General features: G+C 43.9%; 1 protein-coding gene across 8 annotated transcripts in view; it reads right to left on the bottom strand.

Annotated features, from left to right (window-relative positions):
- Positions 1-774: 774 nt before the first annotated feature.
- The window catches only part of ep400 (E1A binding protein p400), a 43,746-nt gene continuing 18,892 nt past the window's right edge, over positions 775-25,628 (bottom strand). The window contains exons 23-53 of one of the 8 annotated variants that reach the window (XM_083784657.1): positions 22,754-23,020; positions 21,129-21,305; positions 20,533-20,685; positions 19,652-19,722; positions 18,557-18,846; positions 17,849-18,051; positions 15,042-15,211; positions 13,816-14,012; positions 13,486-13,597; positions 12,943-13,227; positions 11,838-11,912; positions 11,621-11,755; positions 11,149-11,193; positions 10,838-10,991; positions 9,937-10,169; positions 9,397-9,570; positions 8,982-9,029; positions 8,644-8,780; positions 8,005-8,061; positions 7,836-7,914; positions 7,464-7,643; positions 6,778-6,823; positions 6,581-6,687; positions 5,276-5,474; positions 4,778-4,908; positions 3,885-4,124; positions 3,443-3,614; positions 3,090-3,247; positions 2,298-2,459; positions 2,122-2,199; positions 775-1,801 (exon numbers count right to left, since the gene is read on the bottom strand). In XM_083784657.1, coding sequence (XP_083640783.1) covers positions 1,475-1,801; positions 2,122-2,199; positions 2,298-2,459; positions 3,090-3,247; positions 3,443-3,614; positions 3,885-4,124; positions 4,778-4,908; positions 5,276-5,474; positions 6,581-6,687; positions 6,778-6,823; positions 7,464-7,643; positions 7,836-7,914; positions 8,005-8,061; positions 8,644-8,780; positions 8,982-9,029; positions 9,397-9,570; positions 9,937-10,169; positions 10,838-10,991; positions 11,149-11,193; positions 11,621-11,755; positions 11,838-11,912; positions 12,943-13,227; positions 13,486-13,597; positions 13,816-14,012; positions 15,042-15,211; positions 17,849-18,051; positions 18,557-18,846; positions 19,652-19,722; positions 20,533-20,685; positions 21,129-21,305; positions 22,754-23,020 — 4,862 coding nt within the window. In that variant the 3' untranslated portion in view covers positions 775-1,474. The remainder of the gene's footprint in view (positions 1,802-2,121; positions 2,200-2,297; positions 2,460-3,089; positions 3,248-3,442; positions 3,615-3,884; positions 4,125-4,777; positions 4,909-5,275; positions 5,475-6,580; positions 6,688-6,777; positions 6,824-7,463; positions 7,644-7,835; positions 7,915-8,004; positions 8,062-8,643; positions 8,781-8,981; positions 9,030-9,396; positions 9,571-9,936; positions 10,170-10,837; positions 10,992-11,148; positions 11,194-11,620; positions 11,756-11,837; positions 11,913-12,942; positions 13,228-13,485; positions 13,598-13,815; positions 14,013-15,041; positions 15,212-17,848; positions 18,052-18,556; positions 18,847-19,651; positions 19,723-20,532; positions 20,686-21,128; positions 21,306-22,753; positions 23,021-25,628) is intronic. The other 7 variants (XM_083784659.1, XM_083784660.1, XM_083784658.1 and 4 more) reach the window with 7 other exon arrangements.

Genomic DNA, 25,628 nt, shown 5'->3' with positions numbered 1-25,628 from the left:
GGCCGCTGAGCGCCAAGGAGAGGAGAAATGCAGTGTATAGGAGTGGATGGAAAACGTCAATGAGGTGGAAACCACTGGGTAGTGGGTACTGGCGTTTCTGTAAGGTGGTTCTAATGCTGCAGAGGCGAGGCCACAGCGCCCCCCTGTGGGATAGACACAATAGAACCAGCCGTTTGTTACACCAACAGGATTCAGTTTCACACACAGTTCCAAAATTCTACAAAACACTGTGCAAGTGTGCATATTTACTTACATTTCAATTTAGGTCGCTATTAATCGAAAAGATGAAGACGATGATGCTCTCGATCCTGTTGAGTGGCCTGGAGTCCTGCAGGATTGTGCTTCAGCTCCCTTTGTCCTTGTCTGAATGCATTTACACTGCTGCCCTGACATTTTTGCCAGTGTCAGCAGCATCGGCATGTAGCCAGCTGGAGTAAGCAGGCAGAGTGCTGAGAAGGGCTCTCTATGCTGTCCTCAGACTACCTTGAGGCAAGACGCATCGGACACAAAATCGATGGCAATGTTAAACCAAAATACTGAGCACAAGGTCTCACTACAGCGATTTCATATCATTCAGTCAGTGTCAGGATATATCATGTGTTGCATTTCAGACACTGCAAGAGTGCCGACACATTCAGGTCTTTGTTGGTCATCCAAGGCATATGAAATAGTCAAATAAACACCCTACTCACTGCAGATTAATTAGAATATCAGATTTCCAAAATAGAAATATAATTACTTTTTAATCAAATAGATCAATAAAACAATGAAATATATAAAAACAAAACACTTTATTACAATTAGGCTGAAAAAATCCAATGAAAACACAACTACTTTACAAGTACAAATGTTTTCCATTGTTATTTACAAGGTTTTTTCTTTTAACATCAATTAAAAAAATGACATTTATGAGAAAACACAAAATACTAAAGTACATGTTTACAGTGTATTTGTTACAATTAAAAAAAAAAAAAAAGATGACTAAAGGAACGTGCAGTATTTTCCATTCAAATTCTATAAACAAGGGAATTACAGACATCATAAAAGGGACTATGTACTGTATGAATACACTTATTCTAATAGACACTTCATTCCCCAACGAGGCATTACCCATAGATCCCAGCAAAAGGACATCTATGGAGTAATATCATTATATTAATCAGTGTAAAGGCATGACAAGTATCTTGTATCTTTCAGATTTTATGACGTAATGGGCAGTATCTCTTAAACGGAGGGTAGGGGTTACTGACAGATTCGGGTGAGACTGAAAATTGCCAAGAGACATTCCTTATTTCCTCAAACAAACACAGATATCAGAAGTGACAAAATGCCGATCTAAGCACAGCTTTCCAGTACAGCCACATCTGTACTACACCAAAGAACCGAGACTCAATTTAAGAGTTCTATTGAGAATGTTGATGGAAAGGGTGAACTCCTCTTGTTGCTGACACATTTAGCAGCCTTTGCTGCGCTCCTAGCTGCTTCCCCCACTGGGCTTAGGGGGGGCTTTGCCCCTCACGCCGCCCTGGCGAGCTTGTCCCTTTGTGGGCTGCTGAGTCTGAGGAGGCTGCTGTGCCTGGGACTCTGCAGCGGCAGCAGGCGGCACAGAGGCCTGCTGGGCTGGGCTGTGGGGAGCCGGGGTTTGGATCTGGGGCGAAGCAGCTGCTGCCGCCACTTGTTGCTGTATTATCTTCTGCTGGACGACCTGGGCAGCGGCTGTGCCTGCGGAGATCATCTGGACCTGGGCTGGGGCTGACGTGGCTGCCTGGGTCAGTGCCACTGTCTGAGGCTGAGCCTGGATCTGATCAAACACAAGACAGTTACATTCCAAACAGACACAGTTGCTTTGCTTGCCACCAATTTGAATTTGCTTTCATTTCACTGCATGTTTAACAGCTCATTGTGAAGTGATAGACATTGCCCTTGGAAATAATGCTAGAACACTTTTAACATGGAAGTCTAAAAATGATAAAAAATAATACTGTACCTAAACCTACAAAAGCATAGCGACAAATCCTAAGGATAAACAGTAATAAATGCAAAAAAGTAAGATTCTGGTTTGATTATAAAGTACCAATTCTAGAGCAGTTTTGAGAGTGAACATAAATAGGGTAACACTACCTGCTGAGGAGAAGAGACTATTTGCTGAATGTTGGCCACAGTGGATTGTTGCTGCACTATCTGTGGGAGCTTAGCCACCTGATAAGAGAGTAAACAACAAACTCACTGATAAGCACAAAGATTGACTATGTATTTCTAAATGTTTATTTTGAGGCACCAGGTATTGGAGACCGTGCCTGGATCTGCTGAGCTCCGCTGGGCTTCTGGGGCTGGGCGATGGAGGTAGTGAAGAACTGGGTCTTGATCCCAGGCTGCAGCTGGGTGGTGGTGGCATAGGTCACCTTCTGCTGCTGCTGGGCAGGCTGTGCTGCCTGCACGGTCACCTGCTGGCTGCCAATCTAAAAGGGTGAAACAGATTCAGGGTCAGTTCACACAGTTCACGCTGGGTCAACTGACCGTTTGCAACTTTGCAGAGAAGTTCAGCCTTTATTAGGTGTGTAACAAAATTCATGGATCTACTTACGATACAGCGGTTAGGCATGTTATTATTGATCCTTTGAAAAAACGAAAAAAGGTAATGTGCACCGATAAAAGAACAAATTAACCTGTAACCCTGAGAGTGTACAAATGGAAACTTTTATGTGTCCATTTGGTTCCATTTGTACACACTCAAGAGTTACGGGGGTCTATGGTCTAATGCAACGGTTCCCAAATCTTTTTGGCCATGCTGTTACCTCCTGACCTAGCTTACGCACCCCCCTACATGGAAATATAAATTGCATAAGCTATATAAGGACATACAATTCCTATTTATCCACACATATATGCAGCATAGGCTATATTCTGCATATACTTGCCATATATTGGCATAATATGTTAATATATTTAAAATAAAACCATAGCACCACCATTAGCCTTTTCATGTCGCGTACCCCCTAGAAGGTTCTCGCGCACCACACCACAGTTTGGGAACCACTGCCTAACTGAAATAACCAAATAAAAAAATCAAGAACTATTGGTCTGTTTACCTTCTGCTGGACAGAGGTCTGTCCTTGCTGCGTCTGTCCTGCTTTCTGCTGGGCGGCAGCTGCTGCCTGGACTGCTGCTTGCTGCTGCTGCTGCTTTTTCATCTGCAGCAGCTGCTGCACCTGCATCTGGGGGAAGGGTGGTGTCAACACCGGCCCACCTGGCGGGGAGCAGGGACAGGATACAGAGGTCAGCACATTGAGAGAGCAAGTCTACCAGATCTACTGGCTCATGGCTCAAATGGTTACAAGCACAACCTCAGTACAGAGGAAACAATGAGGCTTTGTTTCTGGGTAAATGTGAATAATCACACCAATGATTTCAAGGTTATAAGCCATTAGGGCATTTAACTCACCTGTTTTCTGGGCCTGGCCTATGGCTACACTAATGCCCGCCACGGTGACTGGCAGGGTGGTGACACCAGATGAGACCACAGCTGGCACAGAGACCACAGGAGGCTTGGTCAGAGTCACCTGGGCCGTCTGCGCTGCCTGGGCCTGAATCTGACCCTGGGTGGGCACACGAGTCTGGAAAGGTAAACACAACAAGGTTTAGTGATGAACAATAAAAAAGGGAAAAAAGTGGGGTCTGCTAGACCAATGTCAATGTATCTTTCTCGTTAGTTCATTCAGGACATCCATTCTTAAATGAAAGGAAGTTTCTACCAGTTTTATACCAGTCAAAAACAGAAAACAGAAAACAAACTTTATAGCATAGATTTCAGCATATGTAGAAGCCATGAACAATTGAACATAATAAGCCCGTCCTCGACAAGCCCATGAAACTGCAACACTCACCAGTCTGGCAACCTGCAGATTGGCCACAGTGGCGCCGGTCAGCACGGCTCCAGGCCTGGATGCTGCCACTGCAGCCAGCTGAGGGTTGGCCTGGGCAGCCTGTGTGGGTTGTACTTGGGCAGCTTGTGCTGCAACTGCAGCCTGTTGGCCCTGGGCGGCTGCTACAACCGCAGCAACCTGCTGCTGCTGCTGTTGCTGCTGGGCAAGCTGCAGCTTCTGTTTGTGCATCTTGAGCAGCTCCTGGAAGTTCAATGATTAATAAGCACGTTTGAAGGATAACTGCTTCAGAATGTATGAAGTTGGCCGACGTCTCAGGAAATTAACCGCGTTGATTCACAGAGAACGTATCCTACATCTTTTAAGCAATCAAGGAACAGCGCCATCTTCACGGAAAAGTGAGGAATTTTAGAATGAGTCGTTATGGAAATAGCTAACTCCATCTGTGCTTGTTGCTTTATGTGCAATGTTTTGTTTTGTTGCTAATGTTAGAATGAACAGGGCAGTTTTAACATGTTGAAAATGACATATTTACACATCTTTTACAAGGAGTCACTATTTCATCGTGCCTTCTTGCTAAACTCATACTATACTTTGCCTCTCAATGGAAGTAAAGGTTGTCGCAGGTTTTGTTATACATAACAAACGTCATTTTTCACCCCCTAGGTTTTAATACACATTATGGAGACACCTTGCCACCAATGGAGAATGTGTGAGTATTTATTACGCAAAATGCTTATAAGCTGCTTAAAAGGCAGAGATTAAAAGAAAATATGTCCCCCCCTTTCACATTGGAGATTAAATTAGTTAGTTACTGTTATAAAGCTTCGAGTCGAATGTTGAGGCAAGCTTTTAATTACATTTCACAAGCTCCAGTGGAAAATGCTGGCGTTTACCTGGGGTTTGCCTACAGCCTTGATCTGTGGTGAGCCAGCCTGCTGCTGCTGCTGCTGGAGTTGCTGCTGACGGAGCATCTGGAGGTGGGCCTGGGTCAGAGGCTTTCCCTGGGGCAGCTGCATGCCTGTAGCTGGGTAGAGTCAAGCGACAGCTCCATAGATTCAACGGTTTATGACTGTTATAGTTTTATCTGTTATAGTTACTATTTGTCAGGCTGCTTGGTTTATGCTCGTAATGTTTACCATATGCTTGTTAAGTATTTTATTTGAGTCGTGACTACGTACAGATCCCGTGCCCCAAAAGGGAAATGACTGACGTCGGATATACAGTATTCTAGCAATTAAAAACCATACGTCACCCTTCATGGTGTACATTATTAGACTCCAATTTGTTAATGTGAAGTTCTCAAGTATTGTGAAAAGTGCTACACACATGCAATATTATTACTATTTACTATTGAGTGCTCTGAAGCAGCAGTCCATGTTTTGCTCCTTTACCTGATGTGACCTGAGTGACCAGCGAGCGAGTCTGCGACTGCACAGGGCTCAGTGTGGTGGAGACCACTGCAGACGCGGTCACTGGGGCAACAGCTCGGACTCCCTGGCCTGTTGCTATGGCAACCACCTCGGCAGGTGCGGCGGCGGCAACGGCCCTCTGCTGCGCATGGACCACCTGCGCTCCTGCAGCGCCCGCAGGCTGGAAGGACAACATGAAAAGAGAACATTTAAAACAGTGCTGTTGACACTCATTCAGCCTACATCAGTAACCTAGGAAGGTCTTGATATTGCGGATTTCCCATCCTAACCGGTAATTGAATTGGTCACAAGCGGTCTAATCAGGGACTAATTAAAACCTGGCAGGAGAGAAAAACCAGAGTAACTTTCCAGGCGAATATACTATTAAAGATATCTTCAATAAATCAATAGTTGCCCCACTGATTAGAAATTGATATTTCAAAACAGCATGATTTTTTTTTTTTGTAAGATATTTTTTTGCGGCTTACGCCTTTATTGATTTTTTAAGGGATAGAAAGTAGGCTGACAGGAAACGGGAGAGAGATGGGGGGATGACATGCGGTAAAGGCCGTGTCGGGTCCGGGAGTCGAACCCGCGGCACACCGCGACTGGATCACCAGTCCGGTGCCCAGACCGTTACGCTACGGCCTGGGCCACACAGCATGAATTTTACAATTTTAATTAGGATGATTGAATTTGATGATTGACAATGAATTTTAATTAGCCTGGATCTGCGAATCCAGACTGGATCCGCAGATCTTGATTTTCAAATTATGAATAGCAATTTCTAGTCAACAGAGCCAACTATTAAAGCTACTATTTGTGGTTGCATCATAGCAAGGTAACTACACAACCCAAACCTACACCAAAGTGTAATTTTGTTCACATACTTCTATATGACTTCTATTATGAAACGGGATCAAGTTCTATCATCAGTATAGAGATAGTCATATAACTATGTTATTCATTTATTCTTTGCAAGGCTTTATCTATTGATACATCATTTACTTAATCTTAATGTTGTGATGAGAAGCCTATAATAAGACAAAATGGTTAAAACAATGGCCATTTTTAACTGTCTGCCAATGTTGGATCTCGCCAACCTTGGAAACAGCTAAGTAGATCTCGTGCCCATAAAGCCTGCCCATCCCTGCCCTAGAGGGTATGTTGGCTGTGTATTCTACTTAATTCCATCTAGCTGCTACAGCATACGCATCATACATTCCTCTTTGTCACCAGAAGGCTGAGTCAAGCCAGAACAGCGGTGATTAAATGAACATGACTCACAGACAGGGTGCCTGGTATGACTGGAGATGCCAGGCGCTTGTTGGCCTGGAAGGGACTTGGAGCCACTCCAGCTACTGTGTTCACAATCACGTTCCCTCCGACAGTGGCTGAAAGGGACACAGGAGAGCAGGAATTAACTCCTGGAAGAGCAAAAGAGTTTTATAATTTAAACCACATGTGCCAAGTTAAATACCTACCAGCCTGGATGGTTGTGCCCACAGCAGCATTCTTTATGGCTCCAGCCTTAAAAACACACAAAAGTAAGCCATTAGTTTGAATAAATCAAATGAATGGCGATTGTTTCGATCTCACCATATAGTAGGGTTAGCGTTAGACTCATGCATGCATAACGGTCAGATTTTCTCTTGAGGACCTCAACACACAGAGCAAAACACTAAAAGCACCAGGATTTGGGCCCAATGGGCCCGCACGTAATAAAATGCATGCATTTGTGGTACTCTACGCAGCCATTCTCAACCGGCCTCAGAGCTCCTCACAGTGGGCCTCGGAGGTACTGCCCAAATAGTTTCAACCAATAAAGAAATGCATAACTAAAATAGGCAATGAAATACCGGTAATAAAGCATTTTAGATTTATCCTTGAAGGTTTTGCCTTATAGATCAATATGTCTTCAATTTAGACTAATTTTAGACTAGTCTTTCAAGCAGAATAATCTTTGCAGTTAACAGCGACATGGCAAACGTTTTTCATAATGCCCCTTTACTTACTTTAGATACAAGTATTACATTTAATTATGTACGTGAGCCTTGATCATCTTGACACATACCTAGGTTGGCCTTGAGTTACGAAAGGTTGAGAACCCCTGCTATAATATCAAATGAATTCACCAAATGGCAAATTAAGAAAGGTAGTTGACTCTCACCAAGACAGCTGCATTGGGCACAGCAGCGGCTCCAGCAACTGCCGCAGCTTGAGGGATCCCCGTTGCAAGAGGCTGGCCTGTGGCGGGAGCCTGGGCCTGGCCGGGCACAGCCTGGGCCTGTGGAGCTCCAGCCTGCTGCTGCTGGGCCAACAGCTGAGCTCTCTGCTGCTCCGCCATGGCCTGAAAACACAAGCGTACACACCAGTGTTGATTTCCTAGACTAAAACTATGACGAGAAATGTTCGTCGACTAGCTTTTTTCACAGACGAAAAATATCAGATCTACAGTTTACAATGCGTCACGACTTTCCTTACACACGTCATGCTGGAATGACAACATCAGTTTGCAGTACGTTACAGAGGCATACTATACCTTCTTCTCCTTGGCGATCCTCTCAGCACGTTGGGATGCCACCTGAATGGGCGGGAGGGGCTTATCATAGCTGATCCCACTGTAAGAGACAAACAGAGGAATGTCAGGGTACAGCTGTTTAGTGGACAGTAATAGATGGAGAGGATCAGGGGTCACACGCAGGGTTTACCTTTCAGCGAGAACAGAAGCGTGTTTTGGATTCTTCTGGAATGGGTTCATTCCCAAGCTGTGAAAAGCAGACCAGTCATTACATTTACATTCAACAGACGGGGAAGATTTTAGGTCAACATAAACATCCCATCACCTATACAGTATATCTCAATTCAGCCTTCCTCCTATCCGAGTCAATGAAGACAATGGAAAAGTTGACTGCATAGCCCTTTAAAAATGCATCTGAACTCATTGTTTTATCCAAATCTTTGGTGTTTCTCTTTCAGGATTTTCACCACAACCTGTAGTTCATTAGATATTTGGCTGTTAACTGCTTTGCTTACTTTCCTACACATACAAAACTATTTAATTGCTTGGAATCTATACCGGTCCAACATCATCCCTCACTTAGTAATTGATGGCTTTGATTATAAGGCTCTAGAAGTTTTCATTGAGCTTTACAAACAAAGGCTCTGTGTCCACACAATGACATCACTCTGTCGGTGGTGAGGTCACTATGTAAAACACCAGCTTTATTTTATGCCGAGGTGGCCGCTTTAATTACTGAAGCAGATCGAGACGTCTGGTCAAGACGAGGCGAACAGGAGTTTGATGGGTGGACTCCACCATGACTACTACAGTACTACACGCTACTTACAGGGGTTTGATGGGTGGACTCCTCTTGCTGGCGATGATCTTCATGAGTTCAAAGCGGCTGTTGTAGAGCTGGATGTGAGTGGCGTTGTCGTCCTGCGTGTAGATCTGACACGTCCGCAGAGGGCGGCTGTTCTTAGCCTGGTGGAGCACATGTGCGCGCACACACACACACACACACACACACACACACACACACACACACACACACACACACACACACACACACACACACACACAAGTTATAGTTGCAGCTCTATACACACACACATACACGAGTGGAAGAATTCAACAGCAGCGAAACATCCACTGCCGATAAAGAATGCAGTGAGTAAGTTGTACCTTATATATGCTCTTTGTTTTCTTCTTGGGGTTGGCTTCATACACCAGCTGCAAATGAGAAGACAAACGAGTCAGCTACCAACAAGACTACTGTGGAGAACTAGAAACAAGGTCACAGGGTTTGGTTTTAACCACTTAAACCCCCTAAACTTGAACAGACTTGGTTCTGTACTTGGCTCGCTCTTTTTACCCCTCTACACAAAATCCCTTCGCCGAAAAAAGATGCTCTACAAGCTCACAGCTGCAACTCGTTGCAAGCTTGTGGATCTTTTATTTTTATATTATATTTAATCGACTAAAACTACAACTTTTCAGGTGACTATAATGACTAAAACTACATGAAATTCTATTCAAAAGGCTATGACTAAAACGAAATCATAATTCGCTGTCAAAATCGACAGTGGTCTAACATTACCTTCCCCTCCTCTCTGGGTATGATGACGTTCTCATAGCGGTTGCGACACTGTTTGGGGGAGCGGTAGATGCGGCTGCAGGAGTTGACCACGTCACTGACCAGGTCCCAGTTCGGGGTGTGTGCAGGAGACACAATGGTCAGGTTCAGAGGCAGTTCTAGGAGCTGCTTCACAGCCTGGCAGGGAGACGGATGTGTTAGACAAGCCAAGAAATCTTCGCCAAACTACACATTCCCACTGTGTCATTAATAGACAAAGTATGCTAAATTGTTCTATGCAATCCATCTCAGTGTTTCCATTTTTATTGATTCTTACGTACGTGTAAAACATTGGAATAATTTTTAATTCAGAGTACACTAGTACATTACAGTACCTAAAAACCAAAACTGCAAAATTGTATTCATGCTTCATCCGTTTTTAAATCCGTCACTGCAAAGTCAAAGGCAAAGTTCCAGATGTGTGATATAATGGCTTCTATAAGTATGCCAGTCCATTTCATGTAATTAAGGCTTGGCCGTGAGGACGGTCCAGCGAGCCAGTACCTGAAGCAGCGCCCAGTCCTCACTGATGAGCCATTCTGGGTTATCCGGGCCAACCTCCATGGCAGGCTTAACCAGAGAGGGCAGAGGCTTGGCGAAGGGAGCCTGCTGCTTGAGGGAGAAGTTCTTTTTCTGGTCCTTGCCCTCACGTCGAACTTTGAGCATGCTAGCCTTTTCAAAGAGGGAGCGTGGCGGGATGACCGTCTCGCCATGGCCCTTCTTCTTCTTCCTGGCTGCTGCACATTGGTAAGGACAGGGAAACCCAACATAAATATATGTTGGGTTCCCCTTGACATTTACAACAAAACCTCTAACTGCTTCCAAATGCGTACAAACCCTTCTCATATACCATCAGTCCGTGATGGTATTTCACAGTAAAAGCATATTCAACAAATGTAATCACAACTTAAACAAAACTCAGTCAGCCCTACAGCGTTTCAGTGGAGAGGGTAGAATTCTAAATTGGACAACAACTCCAGGTCTAGTTCACTCTGCTTACTGACCCAGAAAGACAGGATAACAATTTTAAACAAGTTGAAACTCGAAAGTGGTTAGTTGATTCTAGACAGAAGCATTCAGGAATTGACAGGACAGTTCATGTGGCAATGCAAAGCGTAAAAGTACAAGAATAATATAAAAGCCCGGTGTCTGCATCTCTCGAGCCCAGGAAGGAACATCATCCAACAGGGAGGGAAGAGAGCAAAGTAGTCTGTCCCCATGTAAAGCCAGAAAACACTGCACTGATAGGAGGTACTGGTGTTAGAAAGGGAGAATAGAAAACGCAGGGCTGTCTATGAGAGCGTGAACACCCTTATTGTCATTTGTTTCAACGTAGGGTACGTTGATTGGATCTTTAACAGCTAAGACCTGATCAGTGTCTTTGTTAGTAGGACTGTCTCCATACCTGACGGGTCCATTTTGAGCCTCTTATGTTCCTTGCGCACATAGACAGGAGGCAGTTTGGCCTCGGGCATAGGCGAGGTGTCATACATCAGACACATCACAGAATCAATGTAGATGTCGTTGTCATCCTGCGGTGGGGTCGGAGGAGTCCACAGCTTCAAAGGGGGGATACAAATATACAAGTTAGATTGAAACATGAACAAAACTTGAACAGGGGTCAATAGTAATATCTGCAAAGTCCTCAGGAACCCACAGGAACAGGAAATTAATGAACGGAATCTAGATCCACGTTTCGTTATAAATGCGTCTTACCGGCATGATCTCAGTATGGCCATCCTCTGCATCAAATACATACTCCTGTTGACAGACAGAGACAAAATGTCACATACCAGCTGAACGCAAAACGTGCACACTTGTACACAAATTGTTGGTAGGCCAATTGAGGTTCCTTTAAAGAAGCCCAGACCAAGAGCATGCTTAGACTGGCGAAGAGCATCTCCTTTGACCCCTTAGATGTTTTAAATTATGAATATCAACTGTTGCCCTCCATGAGGCGGTTTAGAGTCAGCACATTTAAGAAAAACAGACTAAAGAACTCAGTCTGACTTGCTTCTAAACCAAAATCGCTAAACCAGTGGATATGTTCTCGTTTCCTGATTGTTGCTTGTCTTGTCTGTTTCTTGAACGGTGACGTCATGGACGCAAAGCAAATTTCAGTGTAAGCTGACAATAAAGTTGTATCGTATCATTTGAGATGAGCAGAGATGTGTGAGCGTCACATCACCATGTTGTAGGCATCCTCTCTGGTGTAGGTGAACAGATCCTCCTCTCCCTCCAGAAGCAGTCTCTCCTCTTCCTCAGTCTTCAGCTTCTTGAGCTGCTCTAGTTCCCAGCCTCTCTTGGCACACTCCAGTCTCTCCTGAGGAACAAAACGGCCCAGTTAGTTTGATGCATCAACAAATAAAATGATACATAATCACAACAACAACAACAGAATTTACCTTTACAAATCTTTCGTCGTCACCGACATGAAGGTACTCAAGGTAATGCAGGGCATACATTTCAATTGGTGTGAGCTGGTGGAGAAGAGAAAGGGTTATTAACTGCTGCTGCATATTTTATAATGTTAACAAGCAAAGAGGTAGGAGCGCACACCAATAGTGGGGAGGTGCTGACCACGGGAGATTTGAACAGAAAGGAGAGGTCGCACAACTCGTAGTCACAATGCAAAAACTTTATTTTAAGATGACCAACGTTTTGGCAAAAAAATGCCTTGACTCATTCATTCACTGCAATCACTATTCTTACAAAGGAGCAACACAGAGTCTAGTTCACTCTGCTTAAAGACCCAGAAAGACAGGAAACAAATTTGAACAAGTTGAAAATGGTTAGTTGATTCTGATTCTAGACAGAAGCATTCAGGAATTGACAGGACAGTTCATGTGGCAATGCAAAGCGTAGCAGAAAAATCACACCCGTGTGAACTGAGTGGTGCAATCCCCCCCCCCCCCCCCCCCCCCCCCCCGCTCTCTCATTAGCAGGCAGCAGGCACAGCACTATCCCTCTGTTTCTGGCACCCCCTACTGGTACTAATAAGTCATATACTCGTGCTCAGATACACATAGGTAGGTAGGTAGGTAGGTACGCACGGACATTGCTGGTTGTAGGAGTGGTTGCACCACTCAAAAAGTACAAGAAGAATATAAAAGCCCATCAGACAGGTTGTTAACAGAAATAAATTGTCTGCATCTCTCGAGCCCTGGAAGGAACAGCATCCAACAGGGAGGGAAGAGAGCAAAGTAGTCTGTCCCCATGTAAAGCCAGAAAACACTGCACTGATCATAGGAGGTGCTGGTGTTAGAAAGGGAGAAATAGAAAGGCAGGGCTGTCTATGAGAGAGTGAACACCCTAATATTACACATTATGCACAGTGTCTTTGTACAGGATTTTATGCCCTGTTGTAAGCATACAATGGTTTGTCTTTATTGTCAGTATTCAGGGTTTGTATTTTATAATGTTGCCAAGCATGGGCAGTTTTCATGTCATGCCATCATATTAGAACAAATTAGAAATGTTTGCTGAGCGTGAATAAACCGTCTCATTTACCTGGTCCATGACAGCATTGAGCTCCTCTATCTGAGCGGGCTCCTCTATGCTCGGGGCTTCCTCCTCCTCCAGTCCATCTGTGCCCCCTTGCTTCTCCTCGTCCTGCGCCTCCTGCTGCTCCTCCGCTGGGGCATCCAGGTCGATGCTGTGCAGGGCCTGGATGTACGGCCGGGCCACGCGTGGAGAGATGGCCTCGGAGGGCGACGGCTCCTGGTGCAGCACCACGAACTCCTCCACCTTCTCTCCCGTGCCCGCCTCCACCTCGAACATGTCCTGGATCGTTCGCTAGTCAGCACAGTGTTGCATGACACATCGAGTCAATGACACGTGATACAGGGACTGCTGGATCACAAATGTTACACTAACACAGTGCAAGGCAAGGTATACTATCTGCAGTAAATTATAAATATGGATCGACATGTACATATTACATTTTCACGGTCCAATTAATAGTAATAAATGTGGGTTTTGTCCAGTGAAGGGAACAATGCTCTTTGGTTGAACATGACGTGCAGGGACAGGGCTTCTGTGAGCTCATGCTACCTGTGTGAGGAAGGCCAGGGTGTAGTCTGTGCCCTGGGCAGCCACCTCCCTGATCAGGTCCTTTGTGCCATTTTTCAACAGCTTCTCTTCAATGGAATGACCACTTTCCAGCCTGGATGAGACACAGTAATGTAATTGTTACCTTTCAAATTAGGTTCTGCCAACGTTTGTGACAAGGTAGATGGTATATATAAAGGTAAATGTGTTCCACCATAAAAGGATGTCTACACAAACAAGTAGAATGCTGGATATCTCACACGTGACATTAATGGGTGTACAAAGAAAACATGAAGAGTCATAATATTGAAAGATTTGATTAGATTCAGTCACCTATATATGTGTATATCTTTTGAGCGTCCAATCTTGTCACACCACTCCTGTGTGCGTGCATCCATGCTGGGGTTGAGGTCAGTGTCGTAGAAGATGATGGTGTCGGCATCAAACACTGTCCCCACTGTAGAGCAGCATCGGTTGGTCAGGATGCTACAGAATACCTGCCTGTTCCTGTTAAACCTCTTCATATTCTCCTGAATGGAGGCAGAGGAGAAAGCCATGTTTATATTGAGACAGAAATGTAGTCACAGTAGTGCAGGGCAATACGCTAAAAAGGGCCAACAATAAGGACCAAATGTTGAGCACTGCTACAGTGTGTCTCCATGTTAGCTACAGTAGGCCTTATGTGGTAATTAATCTGAAACCGTTTTGAACTAGAAAGATGCAATCCTGCAGAATTGCGAGTGCGATTGCATTTCTCTCCAGGAATATTGTTCAATTAGAAGAGTTGAGTTGTGTAAATGTGTATGTCACCGTATATGTATACTGTCAATCAGGTGAGGGCAAAGCGCAGAAAGGAGTGTGTTGGCTAATTTGACTCATTCATTCACTGCAATCACTATTCTTACAAACCAGCAACACCGGGTCTAGTTCACTCTGCTTAAAGACCCAGAAAGACAGGAAACAAATTTGAACAAGTTGAAAATATTTAGTTGATTCTAGACAGAAGCATTCAGGAATTGACAGGACAGTTTATGTGGCAATGAAAAGCGTAGCAGAAAAAGTACAAGAATATAAAAGCCCATCAGACAGGTTGTTAACAGAAATCAATTGTCTGCATCTCTTGAGCCCTGGAAGGAACAGCATCCAACAGGGAGGGAAGAGAGCAAAGTAGTCTGTCCCCATGTAAAGCCAGAAAACACTGCACTGATCATAGGAGGTGCTGGTGTTAGAAAGGGAGAAATAGAAAGGCAGGGCTGTCTATGAGAGAGTGAACACCCTAATTGTTGTGCAAATATTACACATTATGCAGTGTCTTTGTACAGGATTTGATGCCCTGTTGTACTTGTAAGCATACAATGGTTTGTCTTTATTGTCAGTATGTCTCAGCATGGCATCAAGACAAACCTTTGTCCCGTCTATTGATTAAATGTCAGTAATTTGTCTCGGTATTTGGTGTCATTGAGCCATACTGACAGTTTACATTAATTCCACTTGGCAAATCAAAGCGAACAAAGTAATCATTCTTGCTTAGAGCTCATCTGATTGGTTAATGCCTCTACCTGTCGTTCTTCGGGGTCGAGGCTTTCATCCACACGTATGTAGGTGAGCTGTCTGTGGTCTAGGAAAGCCTCTAGGATGTCCAACATCTTCACCATTTGGGTGAATATGAGGACACGGCGGCTCTCTGATCTCAGCTTCTGGAGCAGAATGGCTAGAGCCTCCAATTTACCTTTAAGAGAGAAAAAGCTGTCAGAATGCAGTCAATTTGTCAATGGAGCGTAGAAGCCAGCGCAGGAAACATCTTACGACAGGCTCATGTGTGATTTATAAACATGAATCGTATCCTGTCGATCAAAGCATAATAATGGACGTGTCTGCAGCGCTGAACCGATTGTGATTTAGAGAATAAAACCCTCCTTCAGAGGCGCGTCCCTGTGAGTTCTTCTGTGAAGCCAATAAGAAAGAACAAATTCTCGAAAGTTACCCCTCCAATCATATCAGTGGAGTCACAGTCACACACACATATTTGGATACACAGGCGGCCCTGAGCAACAGCACAGACACAAATATGACCTCAATCGTAACAGCGCAAGTCCAGTTGAACAAAAGAAAAAGTGTCATATAGGCAGAACAATGCGGTGGAAGAAAATCACTGATGTGGAGATACAGTAGTAATTTACTACTAGTGAAGACCAAACATGTGTTCTCTGTTAAGCCTACTTGCCAGACATAATTGTCTCCACCAGGCCGAAGGCATGGGGGGAGAGTATGTTTTGCACTCCGTCCGTCCGTGTGTGTGTGTGTCCGTCCGTCCGTCCGTGAGCAGCTAATCTCGGCCACCGTTAACCCGGTCGATGCCAAATTTTGCACACACTCCCTGGATGCCAACGATGAACCTCTGCCCCAAACTTTCCAGAACGGCCTGTTATAGCGCCACCAGGAGGCCACTTTGTGCAAAACAAGTTTTTGCACAGTACACCTACAGATTTTGTCCAAACATTGCGCAAATTGGTACACAGTCTCTCTAGAGCCATTCAACGAAACGGGTCTTTCAGATTTCTCAGACTCCATCCTGATTGGTTAAGATTGGCTTCCAAAGTTCACAGGAGTGCTCAGTTTCAAACAAAATGCTGCAAATCATGAACACATCGCGTGATTTCCGTGAAATTGTGCACGCACATTCCCACTAGGCCGAGGAAGAAATGCCACATGAACAATTTCAACTCAGCCTCAAGGTGGCGCTATAACTGGCCGAAAAGTGTTTTTACCTCTAACTGCACGGATCTGTGGATAACTTTGTATGCCAACTCCCTAGTTTACTTTTGTTGCCCTTTTATCCAACCACCAGATGAAGGCAAGCTGCAATGTCCTACATTCCTATCCTGGTGGAGACCTGTGCCCAGAAGGGCACTTTTTCTAGTTTTAGAATGAGTTCCCGAAATTCCGTCTCTCCCTCGCACAGTCCAGAGTTGGGACTGTTATATCCACGGCTCCCTTGGAACTTCCAATGGCAACCCAATAATAATAAAGCGATTTTGTGCACGTTAAATGCTTGTTATTATGTCACCCTGTGATTACAACTACCGTAATTTCCGGACTATAAGGCGCACCTGAATATAAGCCGCACCAGCCAAATTTAGGGGAAATCCCAAATATGTACATATACAAGCCGCACCGGACTATAAGCCGCAGGTGTTTAATGTTTCATTACCATATGTAAAGGTTTCCGCACGGTCGCCCCTTTCCATCTCGCCCCACTATTATACTGATTATATAAAAGGTATTATCATATTAATTTATCATTGTTAACTTCACTCTGCATATCCACGGGCATAATAGCATGATGATGCCATTACAAAGAATGGGCTAAATCAGGAGAAATGTGTTTAATAAAACGAAATTAACTGCTACAAGGAAGGTCCTAAATTAATTTAATTAAGCAGTGACCATCTCTGTGTCATGTTATTCTTTCTTAATTTTAAATTAATTCTCCAACCTACATCCATTCATCCTGGCTGATTGTTTTCATATCATATACAAGCCTACTTGTACGTGGATTTTGCCGTCACCGCCACTCTGTGGGCTGCAGTGGCAGCATTCAAGACATCCCTCCTCACTCTGCCCAATATTATCCAGTTTGGTGACAGTCAATGGCGCAACAGAGTGAAGTGATCACTGTAGCCTGCTAGCTAGCAAGCCTAGCATGTAATATTAAATAACCTAGCCATTATAAAGACCAAAGGAACTGTGGTTGTAACTTGATGTGAACATTTAGGCTTGTATGAATTGAATGAATAACATCCAATCGCTGGCCTCTCTTCCGTGCCTATACAACTAGTCTCCATTCCAAAGTAATGTAACATGCTAATGCTATGCTGCTCCATAGAAAGGTCTAGCTGCGCACAACGAAAATAGCAGATCTACCAGCTCACAAGGCATCCATCCATGAGCACTGTAGACTTGTAACTTTGACAACAGCTTAGATGGCTCTGCGTTAGTTGTAAAAATCCATAGATAAGCCGCACCGTTGTATAAGCCGCAGGGTTCAAAGTATGGGTAAAAAGGTGCGGCTTATAGTCCGGAAATTGCGGTACCTATTTGTGTTAAGGAGACGCAGGGTTATGTTAGATGTTCAGTTACATCATATTAAGTGAATAGTGGCTGCTACATAATGTTTAGACGCCAGTCAGATTGTCAGACATGGCTGCACCGCATGTCTACAATGGAGAGGATTTGCGTACATGCCCTGGAGACCCGATGTGAGATTTGAGTGTACCACACCCTCACGTCAAACTGACGACAGAATGATAAATGTGACAATTGTATATAATGTGGCATGGAGCCCTAAGGATTTTACTGAGCTAACCTGAGTCCATCTGCATTAACTGCAAATCAGCGCAGTGGAAGAGGCGTCTAGTTGCAAGACGGCGGATATCTGCATTGTGCAGGGCAGTAGCCTCCTGGAGCCTGCGGCTGGCAGACTTCTGCTCCAGGCTGTAGGGAACTGGGGGATTGGCTGCGTACAGCTGAGGCTGAGGGGCCACTGCTGCAGGGATCATACACGACAACCTGGAGGATGGACAAAGAAAGATCACATTTAGGGCTGTCACCATTTCAAATTCAAATTGACGATTAACTATTTAATTGTGTTTTTTTTATTGAACATTGGAACGTTACAATTTGTATTTGTGTTTGCCTGTTAGGCTTCGAATCACACATTACACAGGGCAGCTATGACAAAGACATCACTGACACACAATATTTGATGTGATTTTCTTTCCAAATAGTAGTAATAATAATGATCTACAAGCTTACAAATTGAGCTATTTCTGCAATTTTTGAAATGATGTAAGGACATTTTTCAACATGGAAACGATTGACGATTATGCAAAAAGGAATTGTGATTATCTCAAATAATTGCAATTAGGCGATTATATAATAATTGTGACAGGCCTACTCACATTTGTGACATGGTAAATAATACAGCATCATTTTTGTTGAGCAAAGCTCCTCTGAGGTTAAGTAACAAGCTGCTCTCCGCCTAGGGAGTATTCCACATGAGATAATAAGATACCTCTTGACGAGGTTGTTGCCCGACTCCAGACATGCATGGGAAGAGAGCAGAGCCGATTGGAGGTGAGTGGTGGTTCCCACAAACGTGTGTTGGGCCCTCAGACAGCTCTCCCTGCCCACCCACCTCCAGCCGCCAGCGCTGTGGGCAGTGTGGCCAGGCTCTGTGCTCACAGCACAGGCCTGGAGGAGGTCTGAGCCGTACAGCACACTGCGGCTGCAGCGACGCTCGTTAGCTGCAAACAGCTGGCTTAGACGCTCCTTAGTTTGCCGGATTTTCTCCTCTGAAGTCTCCTGCACGAGAAAGACCGAAAAAAATGTAAGTGCCACACACAATTTGATCTTTCATTGGAGCGGTGCATGATTTTCCTCACACAACCTCCAACTCTCTCAATATTAATCTAATTATCTTTAAAGTATGCTGACAATTAATCAGAATTAGAATAAGCATTAAAAGGAGTAATTCACCCCCCAAAATGACTTGAAAATGGTTAGTTGATTCTAGACAGAAGCATTCAGGAATTGACAGGACAGTTCATGTGGCAATGCAAAGCGTAGCAGAAAAAGTACAAGAATAATATGAAAGCCCATCAGACAGGTTGTTAACAGAAATCAATTGTCTGCATCTCTCGAGCCCTGGAAGGAACAGCATCCAACAGGGAGGGAAGAGAGCAAAGTAGTCCCCATGTAAAGCCAGAAAATACTGCACTGATCATAGGAGGTGCTGGTGTTAGAAAGGGAGAAATAGAAAGGCAGGGCTGTCTATGAGAGAGTGAACACCCTAATTGTTGTGCAAATATTACACATTATGCACAGTGTCTTTGTACAGGATTTGATGCCCTGTTGTACTTGTAAGCATACAATGGTTTGTCTTTATTGTCAGTATGTCTCAGCATGGCATCAAGACAAACCTTTGACCCGTCTATTGATTAAATGTCAGTAATTTGTCTCTGTAATTGGTGTCATTGAGTCATTTATTTCATTATTCAATTGTATTATTCAATAATTCATCATTATTTAATTTTAAAACATCATTTGTATAAAATTCCTTTACGGTGAATGCAGTATCAGAGAGAGCTTTTGATGACAATGTACAGACCTGGGGGGCAGCATGAGTTGCAGTAGTAGGCCTGTTGGAAGCCGCTGTGGCATTGGAGGTCACACCTAGACCTATACAGAGAAAAGAAGTTATGTAAATATTCAATAAATGTGATTGCTGATGGTCACTCAATTATAAATAATACATTATTATTATTACAATGATATTATATTTTCTCTATTACTACACCTACAATTTACAATTTAGGCATTTAGCAGACGCTCTTAATCCAGAGCGACTTACATTTAAGCAAGAACAAAAGCATGGGAATACATCACATAAAAGCATTTATCATGAAACATGCGTAAGCTAAGAAAGTAACAGTGGAATATCTATATAATGAAACTATACATACACTATACATATAAACTATACATATTTACTACTATGCTATACATATGTACTATGACTATATACAATACAATTATAGTGCTGTCTACATAACATGCTATAAGTCTGTGTCAAATGCTATCTAAGCCAACAGAAATGCTATCTAAGGGGTTAGGGTAAGTGCTATGGGCCATGATGGAGTCTGAAAAGGTGGGTTTTCAGGCTACGGCGGAAGATTGGGAGTGATGCTGCAGTTCTGACTGCAATGGGAAGTGCATTCCACAGTTTTGGAGCCAGAAGGGAGAAGAGTTTGGGACGTGTGGAGCGTTGTCCCGGCGTTTTTAGTGAGGGTACTTCCAGTTTCCCTGCATTGGCTGATCTGAGTGCGCGAGTGCGAGTGCACTTATTACTATTATGAACTGTTGGCCACCAAGTAGTGTTACATTCTTGCACAATTATTTAGATTCACTGTAGGCCACTCGTACACACCTGGCTGCCGTGTGTGAATCAGTGATTTGGAAGAGGCTGTGTAAACCCTGTCATTAGCTCACCTTGTTGGGGGGAGGAGGTGGCAGGTGAAGGGGGAGTTAATGCAGCGGAGGCATTGGATACAGGGACAGCTGGTGGGACTGTCTGCATGACCATGGGGCCCTGAGGCCTGAGGATCTGCTGACCAGGGGCCGACACAATCTGCAGGATGTTTCCTACAACCACACAACACAAGTATTACATATTATATCAGGGTATCTGCGTGCACACTTCTAAAATTCAAACGTAATGACAATTATGGCTGAAGATCTGGACAAATGTTCATATCTCAATATTGATGGTAAATCTCAATATCGGTTTTCCTCTTTATTTGGTCATCTTGACGAAGGCACATGGAAATGAGAACAATCAAAAACAGTAATAAAAAAACATGCATTGCTTTTATTTAACTTATAATTACTGAGAATTGATTTACACTTAGTTGTGTGACACTGGTGCACATAAGAAGTTGTTGATCCACATGCTCACGTGTCGTGAGTTTGTAGATCGGCCATTATCGCTGCACGTGACAGTGACATGCAATGCAACCAAGTATATGCATCAAGTTAGATGAAAACAGAGACAGTTGAAAAGAGTATGACTGTGGGGTGTACATTACCGAGAGTACCTTGGAGCTGCAACGGTTGCCCCGTTGTGAGCTGTCGCAGCTGGCTAGGGGACAATGTGAACTTATTGCCCTGGAACTGAAGGGTGACGGGAGTCTCTGGTTGGGAGATTCGGTTCTGACCGCCGGCTATGTTGGCCAGCTGGGCGATCTTCACAACATCTCCACCTTCAACAGGACGCAAGGGCACACAAAGAGACACAATGGACGTACATGCCTCGTTAAACACAAACGGACTCCAAAGATCCATACATTGGGCTCTATATAGAACAATAATATATACAGTGTATTAGTCATAGGGTGAAAAACGAAAGGGAGAAGACATGCAGAACCAAGGGTGGGTTAAATCGGTGGAGTGAGCACAGCTGCCCTCCACGACAGAACCATAGCAGCTCCTATTGAGGGAGAAACAAAATGAGATGGCAAGCGGTGGCTTTTGAGAGATAATGTCCCGTAACCACGGGGTCATGGGATCGACCCCTGCAATGAAAAATGTCTGTCATTTGCCACGTGCCTTGCCAATCTGAACTTGAGCAAGACACTGAACGCCCTCCCGGTTCCCGCACACCCATTAAGCAACTCAGGATATGACTAGAGCTTCAGTAAAAATGCCTGAAACATAAAATGAAAACAAAAGATCCTCAGCTGAGACAGAGTGCCTGAAACAAACACATTCAGTTAAAGGAGTGAGTTGTGCTCTGCTGCCTTTTCAATAGCAACACACTAACCACCGGTAAATAGGTACAATGATTTATCTTCAAATTGCAAAGGAACGATATTTAGAGCAATCAACACTTTTTTCTCTTAGATTTATTTCCCATATGGTGTGTTATTGAAAAAGCTTTCTCTGTTCACATCTGAGGCAGGGAGTGGTCTGGTCGACAAACCAGTGCATGCTTTGCAGCTTGCCCTCAGAATGAAACTATAAACCTCAGTAAATACACAAAGAAATATGAGAACCAAAGCATTGGGATTTCTTCCTTCAGCCCGGCTTATGCAAAGAGACAAAAGAATATTAGTAAACTGGATGGGTTGGGGAGGGGGGCAATATTTAAAGAAAGAGGGAAAGGGATGTAACTGGGGTTAAAGTATGGAGTGGTGGTGGTGGTGTAAGCAGGCTTTTCTATTGTGGACATGCAGGTTTGAAGAGAGAAACTGAGGAGGACCAAGGCAACGGAGAGGCTGCTGATATGGCTACAGATTTCATAGCGTCATTCTTTTTTATGATTTTTTATTCTGATTATTTATAATAGTATTATGTTATGGCAGCCATTAACTGAAACATCAAAACTACCACGGCACCAGTGTACTCGCTCAACTGCTACAAAGTACATAAGATGTTGAAATAGAAAGTGGTTATATCAACTTCTAGCAAGGTTATTTGCTAGCTACTGCTTTATGTATTTGTTGAGGAACAATTCCGTTTTTATTCAAACATCATTGGACATTTCTTTAAAACACAAGCCTGTAAGACTGAAACACACATCAGCAGTGTCCCAGAGAGAGGCCTCATTTCAGAGCAGTCCGTTCTGCTGTGCCAGAAGTGGAGGGTGAAAACATTGAGAAGGTAGGGGTGTGCAGGGGAAAGGGACGGGAGGTCAGGGGAGGAGGCCACTTACTAGGCAACCGTGCCTGGGCCTGGGATGTAAGCACCAGCCTCTGGGACAGTAAGCTGGGCTGGATGGCATGGCTGGGGGCTAGGGCTGGCCTGCTGACCTGTGCTATGCCAGGCTGGCTGATTGGGCCCACTACTGCCCCAGCCAAGGCCTGGCCCAGAGCCAGAGGGGAAGTCCCCAACACAAGCTGCCCAGAGGTGGTGTGATGGCTGTTGTTGTTGCTGCTGCTGGTAACAGTAGCCTGGGCTCTCTGAGAAGCTGTTCCAACTGCTGTGAAGTACAAGGGAATTTGGCAGGGGCTGTCTGTTAAGGCTGACTACAATATTCAGGTCAATCAGTCAGTGTTTCCTCTATATTCGTCCAGTAGTGATGGGTAGAAAATAGACAGTGTCTAAAAGAAAATAATCAGCTTGATGTTGGCATAAAATAATACAGGCCAGTAAAAAACAGACACAAACAAAATGTAATCACTGTACAATTACTAAAGACATAAAAATAAAAATAAACACTGCAGACAGTCCTGTTGCATGGTAGCCAACATAAAACTGAAACTAGACTTGTGAATCTGTGGTGTATAAGATGTGTTCTGTGAAAATATAGCCTGCCGTGATGTTTCAACCAGAGTAATATAGTAAGAGTGGCGACACTAGCGTTGACTCCCATTGTTACAAAGGAATGCGGAAGTGCTCAACCTATCTCAATGGGATAGTTCTAGCCATAGGAGCAATGTTTGGAACTATAGCCCATAGGCACCCGCTTTGCGGCGAGATCAAAAGGTGTCGCCACTCTCCTACTCTACACTCTGGTTTCAACTATAGTGTTTGGATGTAGGATTGTACATGATGTCATTGAAAACAAACAGGAAACCCCATATTAATAAATGCATGTTAATGACAATATGGAAAAACAGTGAATGCATATGCATGACAGGGTAAATGATGTGCATTCACTCTCAGCACAATACACTCATGCAGAAATACATTATACGCTGTAAACATTTCAAGCATAACAAAATGTGGATTTCACAGCCGACCATCATAAACATTCGGGAAACCTTTCGTTGTGGTCGTCTTAAAAGAAAGGTAATGTCTGCACACATTACCTTGATTCAAACAAATCAGGTTACAGTATATGATATGAAACCCTTATTTAGGCCAATCAATTAATGTATGTTCCAAGATTGTAATGTCTTAACCGCTTTGTTTTATCGCGCTCAACCCTTATTTTGAAGAGCCAAATATCCGTAACCGGATGTTACAATGACAAAATGCTGTGTGTGGTGTCTTGACCGGTTGTTGTTCTCTCGGTCGGTGGTGAAAAAACCCGACAGAGTATCACAGCGCCTGCTGTCGGCCGTTGAAAAACCTTGTTTTCACCAGAAACGACATTCATTGCGCCGATTTGTAGATACAGGCCACTGAAAGCAGCACATAGAGTGCAAGTGGATGCGCGCGCATCTTAAAAATGGCCACAGCCACTGTCCCACTTTGACTGTTATGCTAACGAGCGGCAGCTAACGATTCGATCGGATCAAAACATGGATTAAAGGCCCAGGCGGTGGCGTAACCGCCTGGGCACCCGACTGGTAATCCAGTCGCAGTGTGCCGCGGGTTCGACTCCCGATTAAAGAATATAAACCCTGGAAAACGTAGGCTACGGTTCTGGCAGGCTGCACGACTAATTTAATCCTACGGTTACTACGGTTCTGGCAGGGTCCGTGTTAAATTCATTTTACGCAGAAATTGAATTTCATGAAATAAATTATAAGTAAAGTAAACGATAGCAGATTAATTTGTTAACATAATCACCATATTGTTTTTTTATTAACTTTTCATCATACTTATTAAAGCCTAATTTATGCTCTGTCCCGTGATGGTGTCACGCACACGCAGACCTCTAAGCTCACAACAGTCACATCCACAACATGATGTGAGCTTGTATATCAGCTGTTCTCTGCACGCAATACTGTTGCGCAATGAAGTATACATGTCTCCTAGGGTGCACCTCACTAGCAAACACACAAGAGGAGGTTGAATGGACTGAAACCAGCACTCCTCAAAACAGGTTTGGAGATCTTTTGGGAATTGATTACATGAAACAGTCACTAGAGATCAGCGGATACGCTTTTTTCGTCACCCGAATCCACGTGTGCATAATTATAATCCGCCCGTTATCCGACCGCAATTTATTAATTAATCCAATTTATTAATCCGCGCCACCCGCAATCCGTTGCGTCCAGTGTATACAGTATAGCCAATCTACAAACTAACAACGCGTCGCAGCGACGCGTTGTAGATCGGCTATTTATACTACTTGACAAACAATGTCACTCACCACTCTCTCGACAGTTCACCAATGTTACGTAGTGGTTGTATATATCCATTTCCATGGTAACACGCCGTCCTGCACATTCTCACATTGCAACGTATTTTCATACAGTATATCCAGCGGTCATCGGCAGGGTAAAGAACTGAATCACTCCCAGTCCCACGCCAAACGTATATTCCTCCCTTCTGTTTTACTTAGTTTTATGTTTCTCTCAGACTCACTAGCTGCCTGTTAGCAACCAGAGTGGAGACCACTGTGTTGTTGTTGTTGTGCAAAAGGACCCAACTTCATAGGCGGCTAATTTGTGCCAGATCATGGAAAAAGATTTAATTAAAATATTACTAACGATTACACGCCGAGATTTTTTGCGTTTTAAAAGCTATAATAAGCATATACCGGTAGATATATAGATGCCATTAATTTATTTCCCACATTATTTCACCCGCGGTTTATCCGATATTCATTTATAATATATTGAATTGACCCAAATCCACCCTAAACTGCGGTTCACCCGCGGCTAAATCCGCCACCCGCTGGTCTGTAACAGTCA

This window comes from Protomyctophum parallelum (genome assembly GCF_964188405.1).
Source record: "Protomyctophum parallelum genome assembly, chromosome: 15".
In the NCBI taxonomy this organism is placed as follows: domain Eukaryota; kingdom Metazoa; phylum Chordata; class Actinopteri; order Myctophiformes; family Myctophidae; genus Protomyctophum; species Protomyctophum parallelum.
This window is presented reverse-complemented; position numbering and strand designations above follow the sequence as displayed.